Consider the following 22,301-nt stretch of genomic DNA (forward strand, 5'->3'; position numbering starts at 1 on the left):
AAACGGGTGTGTTTAAAGGGAGTTTGGGAAACAGGCCCTGGTGAATTTAAAGGGATGGTGATAGGTGGACATCAGGAGAAGAGTAGAAAAAGGGGAAACAGAATTAGAATCAGGTTTATTATCACTGACATACGTCATGAAATTTGTTGTTTTGCAGCAGCAGTGCAGTGCAATGCATAAAAATCACTAAAGGTTACAATAAGAAATATATAAAAACATAAATAAGGAGTACAGAAAGAGAGCAAAAAGTGAGGCAGTGTTCATGGTCCATTCACAAATCTGATGGCGGATGGAAAGAAGCTGTTCCTGAAACTTTGAATGTGGGCCTTCAGGGTCTTGTGCCTCCTCCCTGGTAACAGTAATGACAAGAGGGCATCTCCTGGATGCTGAGGGTCTTGAATGATGGATGCCTCCTTGAGGCACCACCAATTAAAGATGTCCTTTAATTGTCCTCTTAAATGGGGAGATTTGTGTCCATGATGGAGCTGGCTAAGTTTACAACCCTCTGCAGCCCCTTTCAATCCTGTGCAGTGGCTCCTTCATACCAGCTGGTGATGTAACTAGTCAGAATGCTCTCCACGGTACATGTGTAGAAATCCTGTGAGAAAAGGTCTCATAGAACTTCCGTAAAAGAGAAAAATGTTCAAAGTAGACATTATTCCCTCCACAAAATTCCTCCCAGCATCTGTTATTATCTTCACTCTTCCCTTCTCAAAGTGTTGATTTGCTCCCTCTCACCTGAATCTACCTGTCACCTGCAAGCCCTTGCCCCACTCCTTCCCTCACCACTTTATACCGGCTATCTCCCCTCGACTCCTTCAGTCCAGATGAGGGTCTCGAACTGAAATGTCCACGGCCCATTTCCCTTCATAGACATGCTTGACCCGCTAAGCTTCTCCAGCAGTTAGAGTTTTTAATGGCAGGGGTTTACTTGGATATGAGGACGAGGGAGTAAAGGTTCAAATGAACCGTGGTCTAATGATGGTATTTGAGAAGACACTCTGCTCTTACTTTCCCTTATGCAGAGAGCCACCATCTGGAGATCACGGTTCGTGGGACCTCCAACCTGGCCAACCTAATCCGCAGAGCTGTAGCCGCCTTCAACACCACCACCGACATCCAGACAACGTCCAACAACTTGCGTAAGTCCAATTGCCAATCCAGTGTGAGGTCACGAGGAAAGGGCGGTCCTTTGCAGAAAGAACAAGCTGCAGGAGGAGGCGGAGAAAGGAATGAGGAATTCTTGAAATTGGGTTGTGGAGGCAGTTGCCAAAATACTTATAGAGAGCTTGTCCCCTGAATCTTTCTTCAGTTTGGCTCAGCGGTAGGCACATCCAATGTGGGGCAAGGGCCTAATCTTGTGCTTTATATAAGCCACTCCAAGTACCTAACCCTCCGCTGGACAGTCCTATCCCTCCATCCCCTCCCCTCGCTGACCCCCCCTCTGGACAGTCCTGTCCCTTCATCCCCTCCCCTCACTGACCCCCCTCTGGACAGTCCTGTCCCTTCATCCCCTCCCCTCACTGACCCTCCCTCTGGACAGTCCTGTCCCTTCATCCCCTCCCCTCACTGACCCTCCCTCTGGACAGTCCTGTCCCTTCATCCCCTCCCCTCACTGACCCTCCCTCTGGACAGTCCTGTCCCTTCATCCCCTCCCCTCACTGACCCTCCCTCTGGACAGTCCTGTCCCTTCATCCCCTCGTCCACTGACCCCCCCCCCCGGACAGTCCTGTCCCTTCATCCCCTCGTCCACTGACCACCCCCCCCGGACTGTCCTGTCCCTTCATCCCCTCCCCTCACTGTCCCCCCTCTGGACAGTCCTGTCCCTTCATCCTTCCCCCATTGTCCCTCTTGCTCCTTCCACACTGAAGCACCTTCCTCTAACCCTCACCCCAGAATCAGAATCAGGTTTAATATCACTGGCATATGTCATGAAATTTGTTTTCTGAAGCCCCTTCCCTCCAGCTCCCACCCTAGTGAAGCCCCTTCCCTGCAACTCCCATCGTAGTGAAGCCCCTTACCATCAGCTCCCACCCTAGTGATGCCCCTTCCCTCCAGCTCCTACCCTAGTGATGCCCCTTCCCTCCAGCTCCCACCCTAGTGAAGCCCCTTCCCTCCAGCTCCCACCCTAGTGATGCCCCTTCCCTCCAGCTCCCACCCTAGTGAAGCCCCTTCCCTCCAGCTCCTACCCTAGTGATGCCCCTTCCCTCCAGCTCCCACCCTAGTGAAGCCCCTTCCCTCCAGCTCCCACCCTAGTGATGCCCCTTCCCTCCAGCTCCCACCCTAGTGAAGCCCCTTCCCTCCAGCTCCTACCCTAGTGATGCCCCTTCCCTCCAGCTCCTACCCTAGTGATGCCCCTTCCCTCCAGCTCCTACCCCACTGAGGTCCTTCATTCCAGCCTCTCCCCACAGTGGCTCCTTTCTCATCCCCTCAGTTCCAACCCCACTGAGGTCCCTCCTCCCAGCCCCCTAACCCTCCCATCCCCTGTAACCCAGTAGATGAAATGGGGACATTAAACTGCTGAACTCCAGCTGTCGAAGATCAGGAACAGGGGCAACCTCCCGGTTGAGTGCCTCAGATCTATACTGATAATGTCCTCCTTGCTTGCCAGACTGTCTTCCCAAGCCACACAAGATGACGCGGTCCAGTATGCTCCTCACCTTACTTCCCATGGCCGGGATGATCCTCTTCTGCTTTCTGCAGGTCTACAGCTACCGACTGCGCAGAGTTATTGCCGCTTTCTGCTTTCCCAAGGTAAATAGAACCATAGAACCATAGAAACTACAGCACAGAAACAGGCCCTTTGGCCCTTCTTGGCTGTGCCGAACCATTTTCTGCCTAGTCCCACTGACCTGCACACGGACCATATCCCTCCATACACCTCCCATCCACGTATCTGTCTAATTTATTCTTAAATGTTAAAAAAGAACCCGCATTTACCACCTCGTCTGGCAGCTCATTCCATACTCCCACCACTCTCTGTGTGAAGAAGCCCCCCCTAATGTTCCCTTTAAACTTTTCCCCCCTCACCCTTAACCCATGTCCTCTGGTTTTTTTCTCCCCTTGCCTCAGTGGAAAAAGCCTGCTTGCATTCACTCTGTCTATACCCATCATAATTTTATATACCTCTATCAAATCTCCCCTCATTCTTCTACGCTCCAGGGAATAAAGTCCTAACCTATTCAACCTTTCTCTGTAACTGAGTTTCTCAAGTCCCGGCAACATCCTTGTAAACCTTCTCTTCACTCTTTCAACCTTATTTATATCCTTCCTGTAATTTGGTGACCAAAACTGAACACAATACTCCAGATTCGGCCTCACCAATGCCTTATACAACCTCATCATAACATTCCAGCTCTTATACTCAATACTACGATTAATAAAGGCCAATGTACCAAAAGCTCTCTTTACGACCCTATCAACCTGTGACGACACTTTTAGGGAATTTTGTATCTGTATTCCCAGATCCCTCTGTTCCACTGCACTCCTCAGTGCCTTACCATTAACCCTGTATGTTCTACGTTGGTTTGTCCTTCCAACGTGCAATACCTCACACTTGTCAGTATTAAACTCCATCTGCCATTTTTCAGCCCATTTTTCCAGCTGGTCCAAGTCCCTCTGCAGGCTCTGAAAACCTTCCTCAGTGTCTACTACATCTCCAATCTTTGTATCATCAGCAAACTTGCTGATCCAATTTACCACATTATCATCCAGATCATTGATATAGATGACAAATAACAATGGACCCAGCACTGATCCCTGTGGCACACCACTAGTCACAGGCCTCCACTCAGGGAAGCAATTCTCTACCACCACTCTCTGGCTTCTTCCATCGAGCCAATGTCTAATACAATTTACCACCTCTCCATGTATACCTAGCGACTGAATTTTCCTAACTAACCTCCCATGCGGGACCTTGTCAAAAGGCCTTACTGAAGTCCATGTAGACAATATCCACTGCCTTCCCTTCATCCACTTTCCTGGTAACCTCCTCGAAAAACTCCAACAGATTGGTCAAACATGACCTACCACGCACAAAGCCATGTTGACTCTCCCTAATAAGCCCCTGTCTATCCAAATGCTTGTAGATTCTGTCTTTTAGTACTCCCTCCAATAACTTACCTACTACTGACGTTAAACTCACCGGCCTATAATTTCCCGGATTACTTTTCAATCCTTTTTTAAACAACGGAACAACATGAGCCACTCTCCAATCCTCCGGCACTTCACCCGTAGACAGCGACATTTTAAATATTTCTGCCAGGGCCCCCACAATTTCAACACTAGTCTCCTTCAAGGTCTGAGGGAACACTCTGTCAGGTCCCGGGGATTTATCCACTTTAATTTTCCTCAAGACAGCAAGCACCTCCTCCTTTTCAATCTGTACAGTTTCCATGGTCTCACTACTTGATTCCCTCAATTCCATAGATTTCATGCCAGCTTCCTTAGTAAATACAGACGCAAAAAAACCTATTTAAGATCTCCCCCATTTCCTTTGGTTCTGCACAAAGCCGACCACTAATCTTCAAGAGGACCAATTTTATCCCTTACAATCCTTTTACTCTTAATATACTTGTAAAAACTCTTTGGATTATCCTTCACTTTGACTGCCAAGGCAACCTCATGTCTTCTTTTAGCCCTCCTGATTTCTTTCTTAAGTATTTTCTTGCACTTCTTATACTCCTCAAGCACCTGATTTACCCCCTGTTTCCTATACATTTCATACAACTCCCTCTTCTTCTTTATCTTCCTTTTTCCCGTGGGGTGGGGGGGGTGCCAGTAAGAGTCAGGTAAAAGTCATTCCCATCCCTGTAAACTTCAGATCACTCAGAGCCCTCCTACCCCAAGTCCTAACTTCCACTTTGTTGTGTTCAGTCTTGGACCAGATCAATTGGCATGTCTGCAGGAGATGGCAATTCCTGCTGTGGGTGACACGCCTCTGGACACCCCAAGGCCTTTACCACATGAAACCCCCAGTTTCCTTGGCTGCATAAGTCCAGGGAAGAAATCCTCCAGCCCCACCAGACCCGTGAGATTGAGACGGCTCTCCCACCCCAAACCCCGGTTTGTGTGGCTGCTGTGTCATTTGCTGCCCTGCTACAAATTAGTACCACGAAATAACAGAACAGTACACTGCATATGATTAAAGGAATTACATTTATGCATCTTAACTAAAGGGTTAGTAAAGAATAACAAAAAGAAAAGGGCCCATTCTAATTAAGCAGTCAAATGTGCACAAGTTAGAGCTCATCTTGAACTTCTCTGTCACTCACACGCTGGTCCCTCGGTCTATGTGGGTGCACACACTACCTTCCGAATGTTGCTTGCAATCCATTTTGAACAAATGTGGCTCCCACCTGGTCATATCCTATTACCGGCTCTCCCCAGCATCTTCTCTCTTCATCTCCCGCTGAACAAAAGCCCCAAGGCCAACTTCAGTGTCCCTCACCAAAAAGAATCTCCCCCCAGTTTCAGCATCCTAATCGGACACACATTCTACACCGTCCCTTATCTTCAACAATAACCCAAACAGGCTGAAAGCAGAACAGACTGCTGTTACAGAACTGCGAAAATGAAATACCTACAGCATAACAGTGAAGATGTGAACCAGGGCATCACACCCATGTACATAGAAAATGTCACACTGTGATGGAACACTCTTCAGGAGTGAGACAAGTGTGGTAAACCATGTATACCATGTTGTAACTCGGTTACCTGTCTGGACACGCCCCTCTGCTGACTGCCCCTGTGGCTCCTCCCACAGAGTCCTGTATAAAGGTGTTCGTCTTGCCCCTTCCCCTCAGTCCGGGGCAGGCACTCACTGTGGAGGTCGTATTGTACAGCGAATAAAAGCCTTTCAGTATTTTACCAAACCTCAGTCTTTTGGAGTAATTGGGACACTCTCCTCTTGACTGGATGGTGTTGTCCACAAACTCAACATTCGCCTCATTACCTCCCCCCCCGCCCCCAACTACGAGACACAGGTCAGAAGTGTGATTGGACACTATCCACTTGTAGATCAGAGATCCCTCTATTACGGATGGGCAGAATAGCCTCTTCCTTCCCCATCTCCTTGATGTGCTGATGTGTGCCAGGTATGAGAGCATTAGTCTGCTGCCACGTGTGGGTACTGACGACTGCTGGATGCTTTCCACACAGCGTGAGAAGAAGCGAGTACTGTTCCTCTATAATGAGTGGCTGCGTAAGCGGATCACGTATGCTGAGACCCAACGCAAAAAAATCATTATGCTGGCCCGCAAGAAGCAGCTACGGGTAAGTGATGGCCAGGAAACGTTACCCTCAACTCTGTGATCACTCCACATCACTCCTGAGGATCTGTTATTCTATATGTAAATACTCAAGACCTCTAAATTTGATCCCAGCCTGTAACCCACTCCCAGGGATCTGTTATTCTATATATATCTATATCTGTTATTCAAGTTGGTCGAGGCAGTCTTGAGGAGGGCTTCATAGAATGCATATGGGATAGCTTTCTTGAACAGCATGTTACTGAACCTACAAGGGAACGTGCTATCTTAGATCTGGTACTGTGCAATGAGACAGGTAAAATTAGCAATCTTGTAGTGAGGGATCCTCTTGGAAAAAGTGAGCATGGTATGATTGAGTTTCACATATAAATGGAGGATGCAATAGTTCAATCTAAAACCGTTGTATCATGCCTAAACAAGGGAGACTACAATGGTATGAGGGATGAGTTGGATAGGGTAGACCGGGAACACAGGCTATATGGTGGGACTGTTGAGGAACAGTGGAAGACTTTTGAACAGATTTTTCACGGTGCTCAACAAAAGTATATTCCAGTTAAAAGCAAAGACAGTAAGGATGGGGAGATCCAGCCTTGGAAGAACCACTAAGCAAAAAATAAAGAAAGGGAAGATAGATTATGAAAATAAACTAGCACTAAATATAAAAATGGATAGTAAAAGTCTTTATAATTATATAAAGCAGAAAAAGATGGCTAAAGTGAATGTAGGTCCCTTGGAGGATGAGGAGGGGGAATTGATATTGAGTAATGAGGAAATGGCTGAGGCTTTGAATGACTATTTTATGTCAGTCTTCACAGTGAAGGGCTCATCTAACGTGCCAAAGAGAGATGTTATGAATGCGATGGGAAGTGAGGACCAGAGTACAATAGCTATCACTAAAGAGGTAATGCTCAGCAACTTGTGGGTTTTAAGATATACAAGTCCCCTGATAGAATGCATCCCAGAGTACATTTGAGGCTTTGGTGATAATTTACCAAAATTCTCTGAACTCTAGGCAGATCCCGGCAGATTGGAAGAAGGCGAATGTCACGCCACTGTTCAATAAAAAAGATGTAGGCAAAAGGCAGGTAATTATAGGCCAGTTAGTTTAGCATCTGTCGTTGGGAAAATGCTTGAAGCTATCACTAAAGAAGAAATAGCAAGGCATCTGGAAAGAAATGGACCCATCAGGCAAATGCAGCATGGATTCTGCAAAGGGAGGTCCTGTTTGACAAACTTACTGGAGTTCTTTGACAATATAACGAGTTCAGTGGATAGAGGGGAACAGATGGAGGTTATTTACTTGGATTTCCAGAAGGCATTCGATAAGGTGCCACATAAAAGACTTTTCCATAAGATAAGGATGCATAGAGTTGGGGATGATGTATTAGCACGGATAGAGGATTGGTTAACCAATAGAAAGCAGACAGTTGGGGTACATGGGTGTTTCTCTGGTTGGCAATCCGTGGTGAGTGGTGTGCCGTAAGGGTCGGTGCTGGGCCCACAACTGTTCACGATATACATTAACGATCTGGAAGAGGGGACCCAGTGTAGTGTATCTAAGTTTGCTGATGACTCTACATTGAGTGGAAAAGCAAATTGTGCAGAGGACATGGACAGTCTGCAAAGAGATGTAGATAGGTTAAGTGAGTGGGCAAGGGTCTGGCAGATGGAGTACAATGTTGGTAAATGCGAGGTCATCCACTTTAGAAGGAAAAATGAAAGAGCAGATTATTATTTAAATGGTAAAACATTGCAGTATGCTGCTGTGCAGAGAGACTTGGGAGTGCTTGTGCATGAATCACAAAAGGTTGGTTTGCAGGTGCAGCAGGCTATCAAGAAGGCAAATGGGATGTTGGCCTTCATTGCTAGAGGGATTGAATTTAAGAGCAGGGAGGTTATGCTGCAACTGTACAGGGTACTGGTGAGGCCGCGCATGGAGTGCTGTGTGCTGTTCTAGTCTCCTTAATTGAGGAAGGATATACTGGCTTTGGAGGCAGTGCAGAGGAGGTTCACCAGGTTCATTCCAGAGATGAGGGGCTTAGACTATGAGGAGAGATTGAGTCGCCTGGGTCTGTACTCGTTAGAATTCAGAAGGATGAGAGGAGATCTTATAGAAACATAAAATTATCGAAGGAATAGATAAGATAGAAGTATGAAACTTTGTTTCCACTGGTAGGTGAAATTAGAACTAGGGGACATAGCCTCAAGATTCAGGGGAGTAGATTTGGGATGGAGATGAGGAGGAACTGCTTTTCCCAGAGAGTGGTGAATCTGTGGAATTCTCTGCCCAATGAAGCAGTGGAGGCTACATCACTAAATATATTTAAGACAAGGTTGTATAGAATTTTGCACAGTAGGGGAATTGAGGGTTATGGGGAAAAGGCAGGTGGGTGGAGATGAGTCCATGGTCAGATTAGCCATGATTTTATTGAATGGCAGAGTAGCCTCGACAAGCCAGGTGGCCAACTCCTGCTCCTATCTCGTAAGTTCTTATAAACCCCCTGAATCCCTGGATTAGATCCCAGCTGTAACCCACTCCGAGGGATCTGTTTTTCTATATATAAACCCCCTAAATCCCTGGATTAGATCCCAGCCTGTAACCTACTCCTGGAGATCTGTAATTCTATATATAAACCCCCTGAACTTCTGTATTGGACCTCAGCTTGTAATTCACTCCCAAGTATATTTATATTCTACACTGTTTAGTTTAAAAAATCTGTAATCTGTGGTTTCGTTGATTTACGTTCCATATAATGTGTTATTTTTGTTTAACTGCCTGGCTAGTGGGACTCTGAGTGTGTGGGTTCAGTAACAGTGGCTCTGGCTCTGGTAGATATACAAGCTGAGAACAGAGGGTGTGTGTGTGTGTATGTGAGCACTCTTGTGTGCTGAGTGGGGTGGGGGGAAGATTGTGTTTAAAGTGTGTCAGAGAGCAGGTACGTGGCGGAAAGTAATGATCCTTTTGAAGTGGGTTTTCCCAGGATACATGAGGAATGGAGTGGGTTAAGAGTATTCGAGATGGGTCAACATGGGGTATTTGAGGTGGGTGGAAAAGTGGAGGTGAGAAGGTGAGGGGGTTGCTATTTGAATGGATAATGTTGTGGGAATGTTTCACAACCTGCAGAGCAGGGGCATTTAAGATGGGCAGAGGGTCTATCTAAGGCAGGGGTTTCCAACCTATTTTATGCCATGGACCCCTACTGTTAACTGACTGATGTAAGGGGGGGTGGGGTGGGGTGGGGTGGGGTGGGGTGTGTGTGTGTGTGTGTGTGTGTGTGTGTGTGTGTGTGTGTGTGTGTGTGTGTGTGTGTGTGTGTATAATTGCAGAATTTAATTTAGCTGGAAATATTGGCATTTAAGATGGCCTGGAGTGTTTAAGGTGGACTGGTGAGTGTATTGAATGTAGTGCTATTTAAACTGAATATGATTGTGGAATTTAAGGTAGCTGTGGATTGTTAAGGTAGGTTAGGGGAATATTTAGGTGGGTGAGTGGGGGTGTTTCTGGTGGTCAGTGAGAATACTTAACTGATTCTGGAATCTAGGGCAGTTAAGGATAGCAACTAAGGCAGGCTGGTGGTATTTAAGATATGAAGATACATAGGTCTGTGAGGGGCTTTAAGTTGGTCAGGAATGTTTAATATTGATTGTAACATTTAAGGGAGCTGTAAATAATTACAAGTTAGTGAGGGTATTTCAGATTTAACAGTAACTGGGATAATTAGGGTGGACTGGTGGTGCTTAAGGTGGACTAGTGGTACTTAAGGTGGGTAGTGAAACTGGTGTTTAATGTGGGCTGGTGGTAATTAAGGTGGGTAATGAAACTGGTGTTTAATGTGGGCTGGTGGTAATTAAGGTGGGTAGTGAAACTGGTGTTTAATGTGGGCTGGTGGTAATTAAGGTGGGTATTGAAACTGGTGTTTAATGTGGGCTGGTGGTAATTAAGGTGGGTAATGAAACTGGTGTTTAATGTGGGCTGGTGGTAATTAAGGTGGGTAATGAAACTGGTGTTTAATGTGGGCTGGTGGTAATTAAGGTGGGTAATGAAACTGTTGTTTAATGTGGGCTGGTGGTAATTAAGGTGGGTATTTAAGCTGGTGAGGGGTGTGTATGTTTGTTTAAACTGACTATGGATAATTAAGGAGGATCAGACTATGTAGACTAGGTGGTGTGTGGAGGGCCCTTTAGGCAGGAAAAGGGGGTAGTTTGTTGGGGTGGGCTGATTTATGGATGTACCTGGTGTTCCAGAGACAGTGAACTTGCTCATTTCTTCCCCACCACCCGCACCTCGGCAGCAAGTGAGTGTGTTCGCTGGGACCCTGCACCGCTTGTTCCCCTTCCTGCAGAGGTTCATCCGCAAGCGGTGTCTGGTATGCAACGAGGGCCCCACGAACACCTCCTATCACTGCCCCAACCTGGGCTGCGGGGCCATGTACTGCTGGATCTGCTGGAAGGACGTCAGGCGCTTCTGTTTTAACTGCCTGCCCTTCGAGGATTTTGTCTCTGAGGGCAGTGACGTTGAGAACAACCCTACCTATGCCAGCTGAACCAGAGATAATGAAGAGTCTGCCCCTACCCCTTACCCTTTCCCACTGCCTTTACCCAGCCCCAGTCCCACAAGGATCAAGATAGGGGGTGGGGGGGCACTTAAACTCATCAGATCTCTCACAGAACTCGTCTGCAGGATATCTTTCTTCCCAGCTTTCCTTCTCTGTCCTAGGGTAAAGATTTCCACAAGTTACTTCCAAATCCCCTTTCCTGCCCCTTCTCTCACCATCCAGCTTCTGGCCCATCGCTCCAGGTGTCACCTCCCTAGACCTCTCTGCTTTTGGGCATCCCTCTCTGAAGTGGCTGCTCACCCCTTCGAGTATCGATGTACTCGGTCAAAATCCACCTGGTTCTGCTTGTGTGGCATTCACAGTGAAGGACATGCGGCAGATTTTCCGAAACTGCTCTGCCCTGTTTACTCACACCTTACCTCCCTCAGCTCCTTAACAGAGGCTTTTTCTGATAGGTTTAATATTCACTGAGAACCTGTGAGGGATGACCTTTATCAGAATTTGTCTAGTACAGACTGAGGAGGTCTTGACCAGTGCAAATGATAAAACTCACCAAGGCATCCAGGCCTGAAGAGTAGGAAATCGGGTCTTCCATTGGGTTCCAAGGCCTGTAGTGCAAAACCTACTGGAGCCCATCTTCCGAAGTGGAACTCTCCACCCTGTTTTATTTTTGTTCCCGTTAGACTGTGTAGACGTTTGTGGGCAGGTCACTTGAGAAGTTATGAGGGATGGGCAAAACCAGGTAGGAATTAAACTTCAGGGTGTTGGAACTGACTCTTATTGGGAATGGGGCCTGGGAAGATGGGCTGGGGTCCAAGGTGTAGGATGTTTTGGTGACTCATACAGACCAGGGGAATGGGCTCTGGTAGGATTGGTTATTCATGGTAATATGGGGAATGGAGCCTGGAGAATGATATGAATTGGTTCCTCATAGCAACTGATGGATTGGATACTTAGAGCAACCAGAGGATAGGGGCCTGGCAGGATGGAATAAATTAGTTACCCACAGTAAACAGGAGGGTGGGATTGGGAGGATGGGATAAATTAGTTACCCACAGTAAACAGGAGGATGGGATAGATTAGTTACCCATATTAGACAGGATACTGGGGACTGGGAGGATGGAATAAATTAGTTACCCACAGTAAACAGGAGACTGGGGACTGGGAGGATGGGATAAATTAGTTACCCACAGTAAACAGGAGGATGGGATAGATTAGTTACCCATATTAGACAGGATACTGGGGACTGGGAGGATGGAATAAATTAGTTACCCACAGTAAACAGGAGACTGGGGACTGGGAGGATGGGATAAATTAGTTACCCACAGTAAACAGGAGGATGGGATAGATTAGTTACCCATATTAGACAGGATACTGGGGACTGGGAGGATGGAATAAATTAGTTACCCACAGTAAACAGGAGACTGGGGACTGGGAGGATGGGATAGTTTAGTTACCCACAGTAAACAGGAGACTGGGGACTGGGAAGATTGGATGGACTGACTATGCACAGCAACTGGGAGAATAGTGCCTTAGAGGATGGGATGTATTCACAGAGCACAAATCCTGGGGCCTTATCAAGCAGGGATAGAGAGATTGATGCACATGAGGATTTTGTCACCATCGTCGTATCCCAAACCAACTCCCGAGAGAGCGTATTAAACCAATGAAGACCTGGAATTGAAAGAACAAACAATGGGTCAATGGGAAGAGATGGGGAACTTGGACATGCGGCCTAGGAGAGTGGGGAGCCCCAGTTACCAATGGCAACCATGGGAAAGATGGCCTGGGAGTGCAGGAAGGAGCATTTACTTGGGCCGTACAAGCAGAAGCAGGCACCGATCCATCTCAGTCTCTATCTAAATCCATAAAGCATGTTTCAGTAGACATGGAGGTGCAGGAAAGTCCAGGGTTCCATGAAATGCAGTCACATACACTCTCCATCACTGAGAAGGCCATCAGTCAAAGGGAGAGGTGGACCATGATTGGGGGAAGGACCAGGAGTTTCTCCAAAATCGGACAGGAAAGTTTCAACAAACTTACAGAAAAGGCCTCCAAGAAATTGCATCCAAACTTCATGCTTCCTGATCTACTGACATCAAGTGGTCTCCACCTCCCACCACCTGATACCCACAAGGGGACTCGAGACACGGAAGTGTGTCCCACCCCCCACTGACATCCTTGTCACCCATCGTTGTGTGATCTTCACAAAACAAATGGGCAAAGTTACAGCCAATCCTAGTGACCCTCCAGGGGTGGCAGGGTGGAGTCATCCTCCCCTCCCCACACACCCACCACCCCCCACCCCCCACCCCATCACTGTTCAATGTCAGTAAATAAACCAATGGATTGTCGCAAGAGCTGATTGTCTGCTCCATTTCTTCGGCGTGAGAAAGCTTTGCAAGCGGACGGACACTGCACACGTAGGTAGGCGTGTGGGCAAGACAAGGGGTTATTGGTTTAGACCTTGTTTAAGAGATGCAACCATACTTCACAGCTTGTACTGAGGGAGCACTGTGCTGTGGAGAGGCAGTGAGGGAGCACTGTTCTTTGGGAGGGGCAATGAGGAAAGAGGACCGATGGGGGGTGGTGAGGAGGGAGCGCTGTGCTGTGGGAGGGGTGGTGAGGAGGGAGCGCTGTGCTGTGGGAGAGGCGGTGAGAAGAGAGGACCGAGGACGACTGGTGAGGAGGGATAGTCATACTGCTGGAGGGGTAGTGAGGATGGCGGGGTGAGGGGGGAGCGCTGCACTGTGGGAGAGGTGGTGAGGAGGAAGCTCTAAGCTGTGGGAGGGTCTGTGAGGAGAGGGAACCGAGGAGGACTGGTGAGGAGGGAGCTCTTAGCTGTGGGAGAGGCGATGGGGAGGGAGCGCTGCACTGTGGGAGAGGTGGTGAGGAGGGAGCTCTAAGCTGTGGGAGGGTCTGTGAGGAGAGGGAACCGAGGAGGACTGGTGAGGAGGGATTGTTGTACTGCTGGAGGGGTAGTGAGGATGGAGGGGTGAGGAGGGAGCTCTGAGCTGTGGGAGGGTCTGTGAGGAGAGGGAACCGAGGAGGACTGGTGAGGAGGGATTGTTGTACTGCTGGAGGGGTAGTGAGGATGGAGGGGTGAGGAGGGAGCTCTGAGCTGTGGGAGGGTCTGTGAGGAGAGGGAACCGAGGAGGACTGGTGAGGAGGGATTGTCATACTGCTGGAGGGATAGTGAGGATGGAGGGGTGAGGGGGGAATGCTGAGCTGTGGGAGAGGCGATGAGGAGCAAGTGCTGTGATGAATGTCAGATGATCGGAATTTCACTCTGCTGTGGACGGACAAGCTCTGAGGTGCCGGACTGTGTGGGATGAGAGCCTCAGAGTTTGGTGTGTGAGTCACAAGGGTTCTGTGGGGAATAGCAGCTCCAGTCTTGTTTTTGGCCTAGGAGAAGATCCTGTTTAAGTAACTCCCCAGACCCAGTGGGAGGACAGGCACACTGAGGTCAGTATCTTCTCTCGGCCGGATGTCACAGGTTACCTGCCCGACCCCACACTCCCAGAGCATACTCCATTCTGAGCTTCCTTCCATCCAGTCCACCTTCAAGAAGACGGACAGTATGGCAAGGATCCCTGCCGTTGTGGCTATTCCCTTCTCTCTCTTCTATCTTCTGAGAGAAGTTCTAGATTATTTTTTGAGATACAACACGGAACAGGCCCTACCAGTCTTTCAAGCCACAACACCCAGCAACCGCTGATTTAATCCTAGCCTAATGATGGGACAATTTACAATGACCAATTAACCTACCAGCCAGTGCATCTTTGGACTTTGGGAGGAAACCCACACAGTTCATGGGGAGGACATACAAACACCTTACATGAGGTTGGAATTGAGCTCTGAACTCCGACACCCCAAACTGTTATAGTGTTGTTCTAACTGCGATGCCACCGTGGTGTCCAATTATTGTCATGGGCACTCATACCCAGAGTCTAAATGTCATGGAAATTAGCTTTTTGCAGCAGCTGTATGGCAAACACAAGTTAACTTAAACTTAAATTACACGTGAGCAAAATAAAAAGCAAAAGTGGATAATTTATACTTTATACTTTATTATCACCAAACAATTGGTATGAGAACGTACAATCATCACAGCGATATTTGATTCTGCGCGTCACACTCCCTGGATTACAAATATTAAATATTAAAAATAGTTAAAATTAGTAAATATTAAAAATTTAAATTATAAATCATAAATAGAAAATAGAAAAATGGGAAGTCAGGTAGTGCAAAAAAACTGAGAGGCAGGTCTGGATATTTGGAGGGTACGGCCCAGATCCGGGTCAGGATATAATGAGACTAGTGCAAAACTGAGAAAGATAAATAGAAATCTAGTCTGAGGAGGGCTTGGGGTTTTTCAGGTGGGTTCAAGAACCTGATGACCGTGGGGACAGAGCTGTTGTTCAAAGTTCAAAGTAAATTTATTAACAAAGTACATATGTCATCATATACAACCCTGAGATTCATTTTCTAGTGGGCATTCACAGTAAATACTAAGAAACACAAAGGAATCAATGAAAGACCGCACATAACAAGACAGACAGACAACTAATGTGCAAGCGACACCTAACTGCACAAATACAAGAGAAAAGAAAAAATAAATAAATAAGCAATAAATATTGAGGACATGAGATGAAGAACCCTTGAAAGTGGGAACAGTTCAGTGATGGAGCGAATGAAATTATCCCCTCTCGTTCAGGAGCCTGATGGTTGAGGGTTAATAGCTGTTCCTGAACCTGGTGGTGTGAGTCCTGAGGCTCCTGTACCTTCTTCCTGATGGCAGCATCGAGAAAAGGGCATGACTGGATGGTGGGGGGTCACTGTGAGGGATGTCGCCTTCCTGGGACGTCGTCTCTTGTAGATGTTCCTCGGTGAGAAGAACTGTACCTGCAATGGAACTGGCTGAGCCCCGTCACTTTCTGTAGCCCCCTTGGATTCCCCACACCAGGCTGCGATGCAACCAGTCAGAACGCTCTGCACCGTACATCTTGCGACCCCAGAGATCCGATTTCAATCCCGACCTCGGTGCTCTGCATGTGCGTGTTCTCCCCGTGACCACATAGGTCCCCCACCCCACCGGGTGCTGTCATTTCTTCCCAATGACATGCGGGGTCGGGGAGTTAAGTAGAGTGTGGGTTAGGGGTAGAATCTGGGATGGGGGGGAAGTTGAAGGGAACGTGGGGAGACTAAGGTTACAGAGAAGGCATTGTTCAGACCACATTTGGAGTATTGTGAGCGGTAATGGGCCCTGTATCTAAGAAAGGGTGTGCTGGCATTGGAGAGGGTCCAGAGGAGGTTTGCCAGAATGATCCTATTAACGTATGAGGAGTGTTTGTGACACTGGCTGGAGTTTAGTAGAATGGGGGGAATCTCATTGAAACCTGTTGAATATTGGTAGGTTTAGACAGAGTGGGCATGGAGAGGATGTTTCCTGTAGTGGGGTGAGTCTAGGACCAGAGGGTGCTGTCTCAGAGTGGAAGGATGTCCATTTAGAACTGAGATGAGAAAAGATTTCTTTAGCCAGAAGGTGGCAAATATGTGGAATTCATTGTCACAGATGGCTGTGGAGGCCAAATCATTTAAAGCAAAGGTTGACAGGTTCTTGATTAGTAAGGCCTCAAAAGTTGCAGAGAGAAGGCAGGAGAATGGGGTTGAGAGGGAAAATAAATCAGCCCTGGTCAAATGACAGAGCAGACTTGATGGGCCGAATGGCCTAATCCTGCTCCTATTTCTTGTATAAAGCCAAGGTATGAAATAACTGTGAGAGCCAGTATTGTCTAGATGGGCCAAATGTACTTTTGGAAAGTATAAATGTACGGAAATTGAGGACAATACCTTGCATTATTCCAAACAAGAGTAAATCTGCAGGTGCTGGAAATCCAAGCAACACACACAGAATGCTGGAGGAACTCAGCAGGCCAGGCAGCATGGATGGAAAAGTGTACAGTCGACGTTTCAGGCCGAGACCCTTCACCAGCATTTTGTGTGTGTTACCCTGCATTACTCAACCGTTTGCTTCATGAATAGTGTGCTGTTTTCCGGGAAATAAATTTCTGGATGTTCCTGGAATGTCCACTGCCCAAACATGTTATTCAGAAAAGCATCTTTGATGACTGTGCATCTGTTAACAAATCTGTCTCCATCATTCACTGTGTGATGGATCCTGACCAGTTCCTTAATGTTAACTCAACACAGGCTTTGCCATTTCCTGATTCCGTCACTCTGGACTTGGAGCCACAAGGAAATTGTTAATCACAATGGAACTCCATCTCCTGTTTGGGATGGGCTAAGGGCTGTGTTCCACATGCCTGGGGCCTGTCTTTCCGCTGGCATTCACAGCCCTGATAATGTCTTGGAAACACCGATACAGTGTGGAGACTATTAGTTACTGAGGGAGTGGCTTGCTGACTGTGTGTGTGTGTGTAAGTAAGTACATGTATAGACATATGTTGGAGTGTGTGGATGTGTGTGAACATATGTATATGTGTGAGTGAGGATATTTAAGTATGGACATGTTTGTTCCTGCCTGTGTGTGTGTTTATGTGGCCCTGTGTGTAAGAGAGAGACTGTGCGAATATGCCTGTGTATGTCCAGTCACAAACATGAGAAAATCTGCAGGTGCTGGAAATCCGAGCAACACTCACAAAATGCTGGAGGAGCCCAGCAGGCCAGGCAGCATCGATGGAAAAGAGTATTGTCGACGTTTTGGCCCGAAACATCAACGATACGCTTTTCCAGAGATGCTTGCTGAGCTCCTCCAGCATTTTGTGTCTCCCTGTATCCATGTGTGTAAGAGACACATACAAAGAATTGTTGGAACTCATCGGGACTTGATGTAGGGTCTCCGCCCTAAAGGTTTGCTATCTTCATTCCCTCCATAGATGCCGCCTGATCTGCAGAATTCTTCTAGCATTTTGTGTGTGTGACTCTAGATTTCCAGCATCTGCAGAATCTCGAATGCCTGTGTGAGTGTGTGCGAGAGAGACTGTGTGTTCCTTTCTGAACGCCCCCCGAAGCGCCCCGCTGTCCTGCAAAGCAGGAGGGAGCCAATCTATGCACAGCAAGATTCCACTCAGCGCCAAGTCCGTGACCCAGCCCTTGTTAGCGATGGGCGAGAGGGAAACTGTCTTCCCTGCTGCATATTTGAAAACGCCTCACGGACTTGGGACACCGAAAATGATAAGGGGAATCCCCCCCACCTCTCCAGTCACGTGGTTCGCGTGAACGGGGAGCTTGACCGGGCTCCCCGCGACGCGACCCTCTCGTCTCTTTCCATCGCCCGCTGCTCTGCCTCTCGACACTTGTATCCGGCAGGGAAGGAGTTATCCCGCCCGGGAGAAAGGCGGAAGCGAAGGAAACTCTCTCCCCTTTCCTGCGAGATGGAATGAAATCACAGCCGGCCCTGGTTGCAGATACAGGCGGGGACCGCGGTGGAAGGAGAAAGGAACTGCGAGCGGGGCCTGGATACTGTACCGACGGGCTGCGACATCCCGTACAGCACTCGGGACGCTCGGGAACCCCGTCCCGCCAGTTTGGCGCTTTTAAGTGAAGTCGCTAAAGCCCGAGGTACGTCGTAACCCCTTAAGAAAGCGTCCTGACAGACTGCATTACATCGAGCGCCTGCAGTAGGCTAAAAGGCCGTAACGGACTACTGCAACAGCCGGCGATACATCGTGGTACTTTACGGACTATCGCATCGCAACAGCCCACGATACATTATAATGCCTTACTACTCGTTGCAACAGCCCACGATACATCGCAGCGCCTTACAAGCAATTGCAACAGCCCACGGCACTTTGTAACCCTTTAGAAACACATTGTAACAACTTGCATTGCGTCGTGAGTTTCGGATACGTCCCAATTCTTACGAAACATCTTAAAACTTTGCGTTATATTGTGTCCGCGATACATTCTGCGGCCTTAAGAAATATCCCGGCAGCCCGCGATACGGTGTAACCACTGAAGAAAAGCGGGGCTGACTAGGACGCTCGGTATATATGGTGAAAGAGGGTATCGGGCAGAGGTTGTGGCACCGTGTGCGAGTTTGGGACGGCGCTGGGACTGAGCCGGAGCGAGGCAGGAGCCCGGGACCAGAGTGGGCGGTCCAAGCGGGCGGGCGATGCCCCGGTCGGGACGATGAGCGAGCGTTGCCGGCGGTTCTGGAGCCTATTCTTCCTCTACTGCTGTCTGTTGGGGGCACGGGCAGCCGGCAGCGCCGGGTCGGAGCCCACCCCGAGCCCGCAGCCGGGACCCTGGGGACGGCACCGAGTGCACGCTGGAGGTGAGCAACTCCCGGACCCGATCGGGACGGCCCCGGCGGCGTTGAACCTACCCATCCCTCCTCTACCCGTTCCCCCCTCACCCTCACCCTCCCCTCCCCCCTCTCACCCTCCCCGCCACCTCACCCTCACCCTCCCCCTCACCCCGAGTTCCCGGTGTGTTTCTGTCCATATTTCTCCACGGGGTGTGAGATGCCCCCCGCGGGTATACTGGGAGCACAGCGGATCAGGCAGCCTGTGTGTAGGTGGGAATGGACCGTGGGCAGCCAGCTAACTTTTCCTGCAGCTAAGGTATTCAAAACTGGAGGGTGTAGGTCTGAGGTGAGAGGAGGGAGATTTGGAGGGGACCTGAGGGGGAATCCTCTGCCCCTGGGGAGGTTGGAATCTGGGACCCTCAGCGTGTGGAAGAAGGTGTCTGGATCACTGAGGCAGAGAAATGCTGGGAAATGGGGTTGGTGACGATGGGTCAGCAGGAACGATGGGATGAAGGACGGTGTGACCCTTTGACCTGTCTATATTTTTTATGAGACTCCACATGCTTCGAATTCTTGGCGTTTCTGTGGGGTGACTGAACTCTCCCCCCGACGGACTGAGACGTTTCCCAGGCCTGACCCCTGAGTGAGTGACGGGAGTTTCCAGTCGCTGGTATTCCCACAGTCAACTTTTGGGAGAAGGGAAGCTGTAAATGAACCTTTCTCCTGTGATCCCTCTCCTCTCCTTTCAGATGATCCCTCCTCCTTCAGCCCTTCATCTCATCCACTCATCATCTGTAGCCTCTTACTTGGTCCCACCACCTACCCCCAAAAGGTGGTTCATCAAGAGGCAGCATCCTTCTTGGGGGGGGGGAAATTGACCCTTTATCTGGACTGGACAAATAGAGGGGCGATAGTCTGTAAGGAGGTGGGGTGGAAGGGGCAGGAGGTGATCGGTGGAGGTGACAGAAGGCAGGCGGAGGGAGTGGGGATAGTGATGGCAGCTCAGAGGTGAAATGTCGATCCAAGTGAGGCTAGGCAAACCATGGAGGGGAGTGACAGAGGCTGGGAGGTGATGGGTGGATCCAGGTGAGGAGGGGTGATAGGGAGACAGAGGAGGTGGGGTGGGGTACAGTCAGTAACTGAGGCTGGGGGTGATGGGTGGATCCAGGCGAGGAGGGGTGATAGGGAGACAGGAGTAGGGGGGTACAGTCAGTAACTGAGGCTGGGGGTGATGGGTGGATCCAGGCGAGGAGGGGTGATAGGGAGACAGAGGAGGTGGGGGGGTACAGTCAGTAACTGAGGCTGGGAGGTGGAGGTGACAAGGGGCCATGGATGCTGGAATCTGATTGGAGATGAAGGTGGAGCGTGAAGCCAAACAAGGAAGGTGGGGAGGGCAGTGGGAATGTTGGTGGGGGGTGGGGTGGAGGAAAGGGGGACCTGTGGGGGTAGTGTGTGGGTGACGGGCAGATGGGATGAGTAAAGGAAAGGAACAGAGATAAAGGGGGTGTGTGTGGGGAGGAATTGGGAGGGGCAGTGGGTGACTTGGCTTTGGGAACTGGGGGTGATTCTGACCGGTGCCCTGGGGGGTGGGTGTGTGTGTAGGAATCGGGAGGGGCAGTGGGTGACGGCGTTGGGAACTGGGGGTGGTTCTCATTGGTGCTTAGGTGTGTGTAGGGAGGAATTGGGAGGGGCAGTGGGTAACTTGGCATTGGGAACTGGGGGTGATTTTGACTGGTGCCCTGGGGTGTGTGTGTGTGTGTGTATGTAGGAATCGGGAGGGGCCGTGGGTGACTTGGCGTTGGGAACTGGGGGTGGTTCTGACCGGTGCCCTGGGGTGTGTGTGGGGAGGAATCGGGAGGGGCAGTGGGTGACTTGGCGTTGGGAACTGGGGGTGGATCTGACCAGTGCTGTGCTCTCTGCTCTGTCACCAGCCCCGTGGGAGAACCAGGCACGGCAGCGTCGCTTACCGCCTGGCTCCCAGGTAACCGTCCCGTACGTGTTGCTGGCTGGGAAGCGTCGCAGGCTGGATGCAACGTTGCAGGTGGGTAATGCGTTTTCCGCCCTCTCTCTCTTTCGGCAGAGGTTGGACGCGATGGGTTCTGATCGGCATTTATCGCTGGTCCCAAACTTTGAGCGATCAGCTGTCTCATCGCACTGGATTCCGTGTGGACCCCAGTGCACGGAGTGTGCGAGTCCTGGCCACGGACTCTACCCTCCCCCGCTCTGCTGGTTCCTTTCACTTCCCCGAGACGTGAGGGTCGCTGGTTCGGTTGTCCAGGGTGGTGTCAGGGGGGTTCGGAGCGGGACGTGACAGCCAATGGGGAGGGTCAACTTGAAGCCGAGTATGGGCCGAGGAACAGCAGATGGGATGCAAGTCAGACAAGTTCAAGGAATGGTTAAGTTTCAGTTTTATAAAATGAGGCTGCATCTGCAGTATTACATTCAGTTCTGGTTCAGAGGGCGGTGAAGGTGATGCTAGTCATTATTAGCAAGGCACTGACTTCAAGAGTCAGGAAATGGGTGGTGAACCTCTGGAATTCATTGCCTCAGACGGCTGTGGAGGCCAATGGGTGTATTTAAAGTGGAGGTTGATGTGCTCTTGATTAGTCAGGGTGTCAAAAGTTATGGGGAGAAGATGAGAACGGGGTTGAGGGGGTGATAAATCAGCTGTGATGGAATGGCGCAGCAGACTCGATGGGCCCAATGGCCTAATTCTGTTCCTATCTCTTATAGTTGTGTTGCTGCTTTGTAAAACTCCAGGCCACACTCTGAGCGTTGCGTTCAGTTCTGGTCGTCCCATAACAGGAAGGGTACGGGGGCTTTGGGGAGGGTGCAGAAGAGGTTCACCAGGAAGCTGCCTGGATTAGAGTTAACGAGGAGGGGCTGGACAAACTTCCTCTGGAGTGGCGGAGGCTAAAGAAAGACCCGATAGTGGTTTATAATGTTATGAGAGGCATAGATAAGGTAGACAGTGAGTGCTTTTCCTCCCCCAGGGCACAAGTATCCAATACTGACCTGCACATGGTAAGGTGGGAGTGAGTAAGTTCAAAGGAGATGTATAGAGCAAGTTTTTTTACGCAGAGCGTGGTGGGTGCCTGGAATGCATTGCCAGGGGTGGTGGAGAGGTGGATACAATAGAGACTTTAAAAGAATGTTGGATCAGCCCCTGACAGGACAGACAACAGCCATAGTGCAAAAAAAATC

At 49.3% G+C, this 22,301-nt stretch overlaps 2 protein-coding genes across 6 annotated transcripts in view; both read left to right on the top strand.

Moving 5' to 3' along the window:
- The window catches only part of dcst1 (DC-STAMP domain containing 1), a 75,352-nt gene extending 62,174 nt beyond the window's left edge, over positions 1 to 13,178 (top strand). For all 3 annotated transcript variants that reach the window (XM_063041911.1, XM_063041910.1, XM_063041912.1), the window contains 4 exons: positions 1,026 to 1,142; positions 2,612 to 2,754; positions 6,160 to 6,273; positions 10,562 to 13,178. In XM_063041911.1, the coding sequence (XP_062897981.1) occupies positions 1,026 to 1,142; positions 2,612 to 2,754; positions 6,160 to 6,273; positions 10,562 to 10,813 (626 nt within the window). In that variant the 3' untranslated portion in view covers positions 10,814 to 13,178. The remainder of the gene's footprint in view (positions 1 to 1,025; positions 1,143 to 2,611; positions 2,755 to 6,159; positions 6,274 to 10,561) is intronic.
- A 4,885-nt stretch (positions 13,179 to 18,063) lies between these two features.
- Positions 18,064 to 22,301, top strand: part of adam15 (ADAM metallopeptidase domain 15) — a 57,385-nt gene continuing 53,147 nt past the window's right edge. For 2 of the 3 annotated variants that reach the window (XM_063041913.1, XM_063041915.1), the window contains exons 1-2: positions 18,064 to 19,124; positions 21,029 to 21,138. In XM_063041913.1, coding sequence (XP_062897983.1) covers positions 18,980 to 19,124; positions 21,029 to 21,138 — 255 coding nt within the window. In that variant the 5' untranslated portion in view covers positions 18,064 to 18,979. The remainder of the gene's footprint in view (positions 19,125 to 21,028; positions 21,139 to 22,301) is intronic. The other variant, XM_063041914.1, reaches the window with a different exon arrangement.

This window comes from Mobula hypostoma, chromosome 2, assembly GCF_963921235.1.
Source record: "Mobula hypostoma chromosome 2, sMobHyp1.1, whole genome shotgun sequence".
Lineage (NCBI taxonomy): Eukaryota > Metazoa > Chordata > Chondrichthyes > Myliobatiformes > Myliobatidae > Mobula > Mobula hypostoma.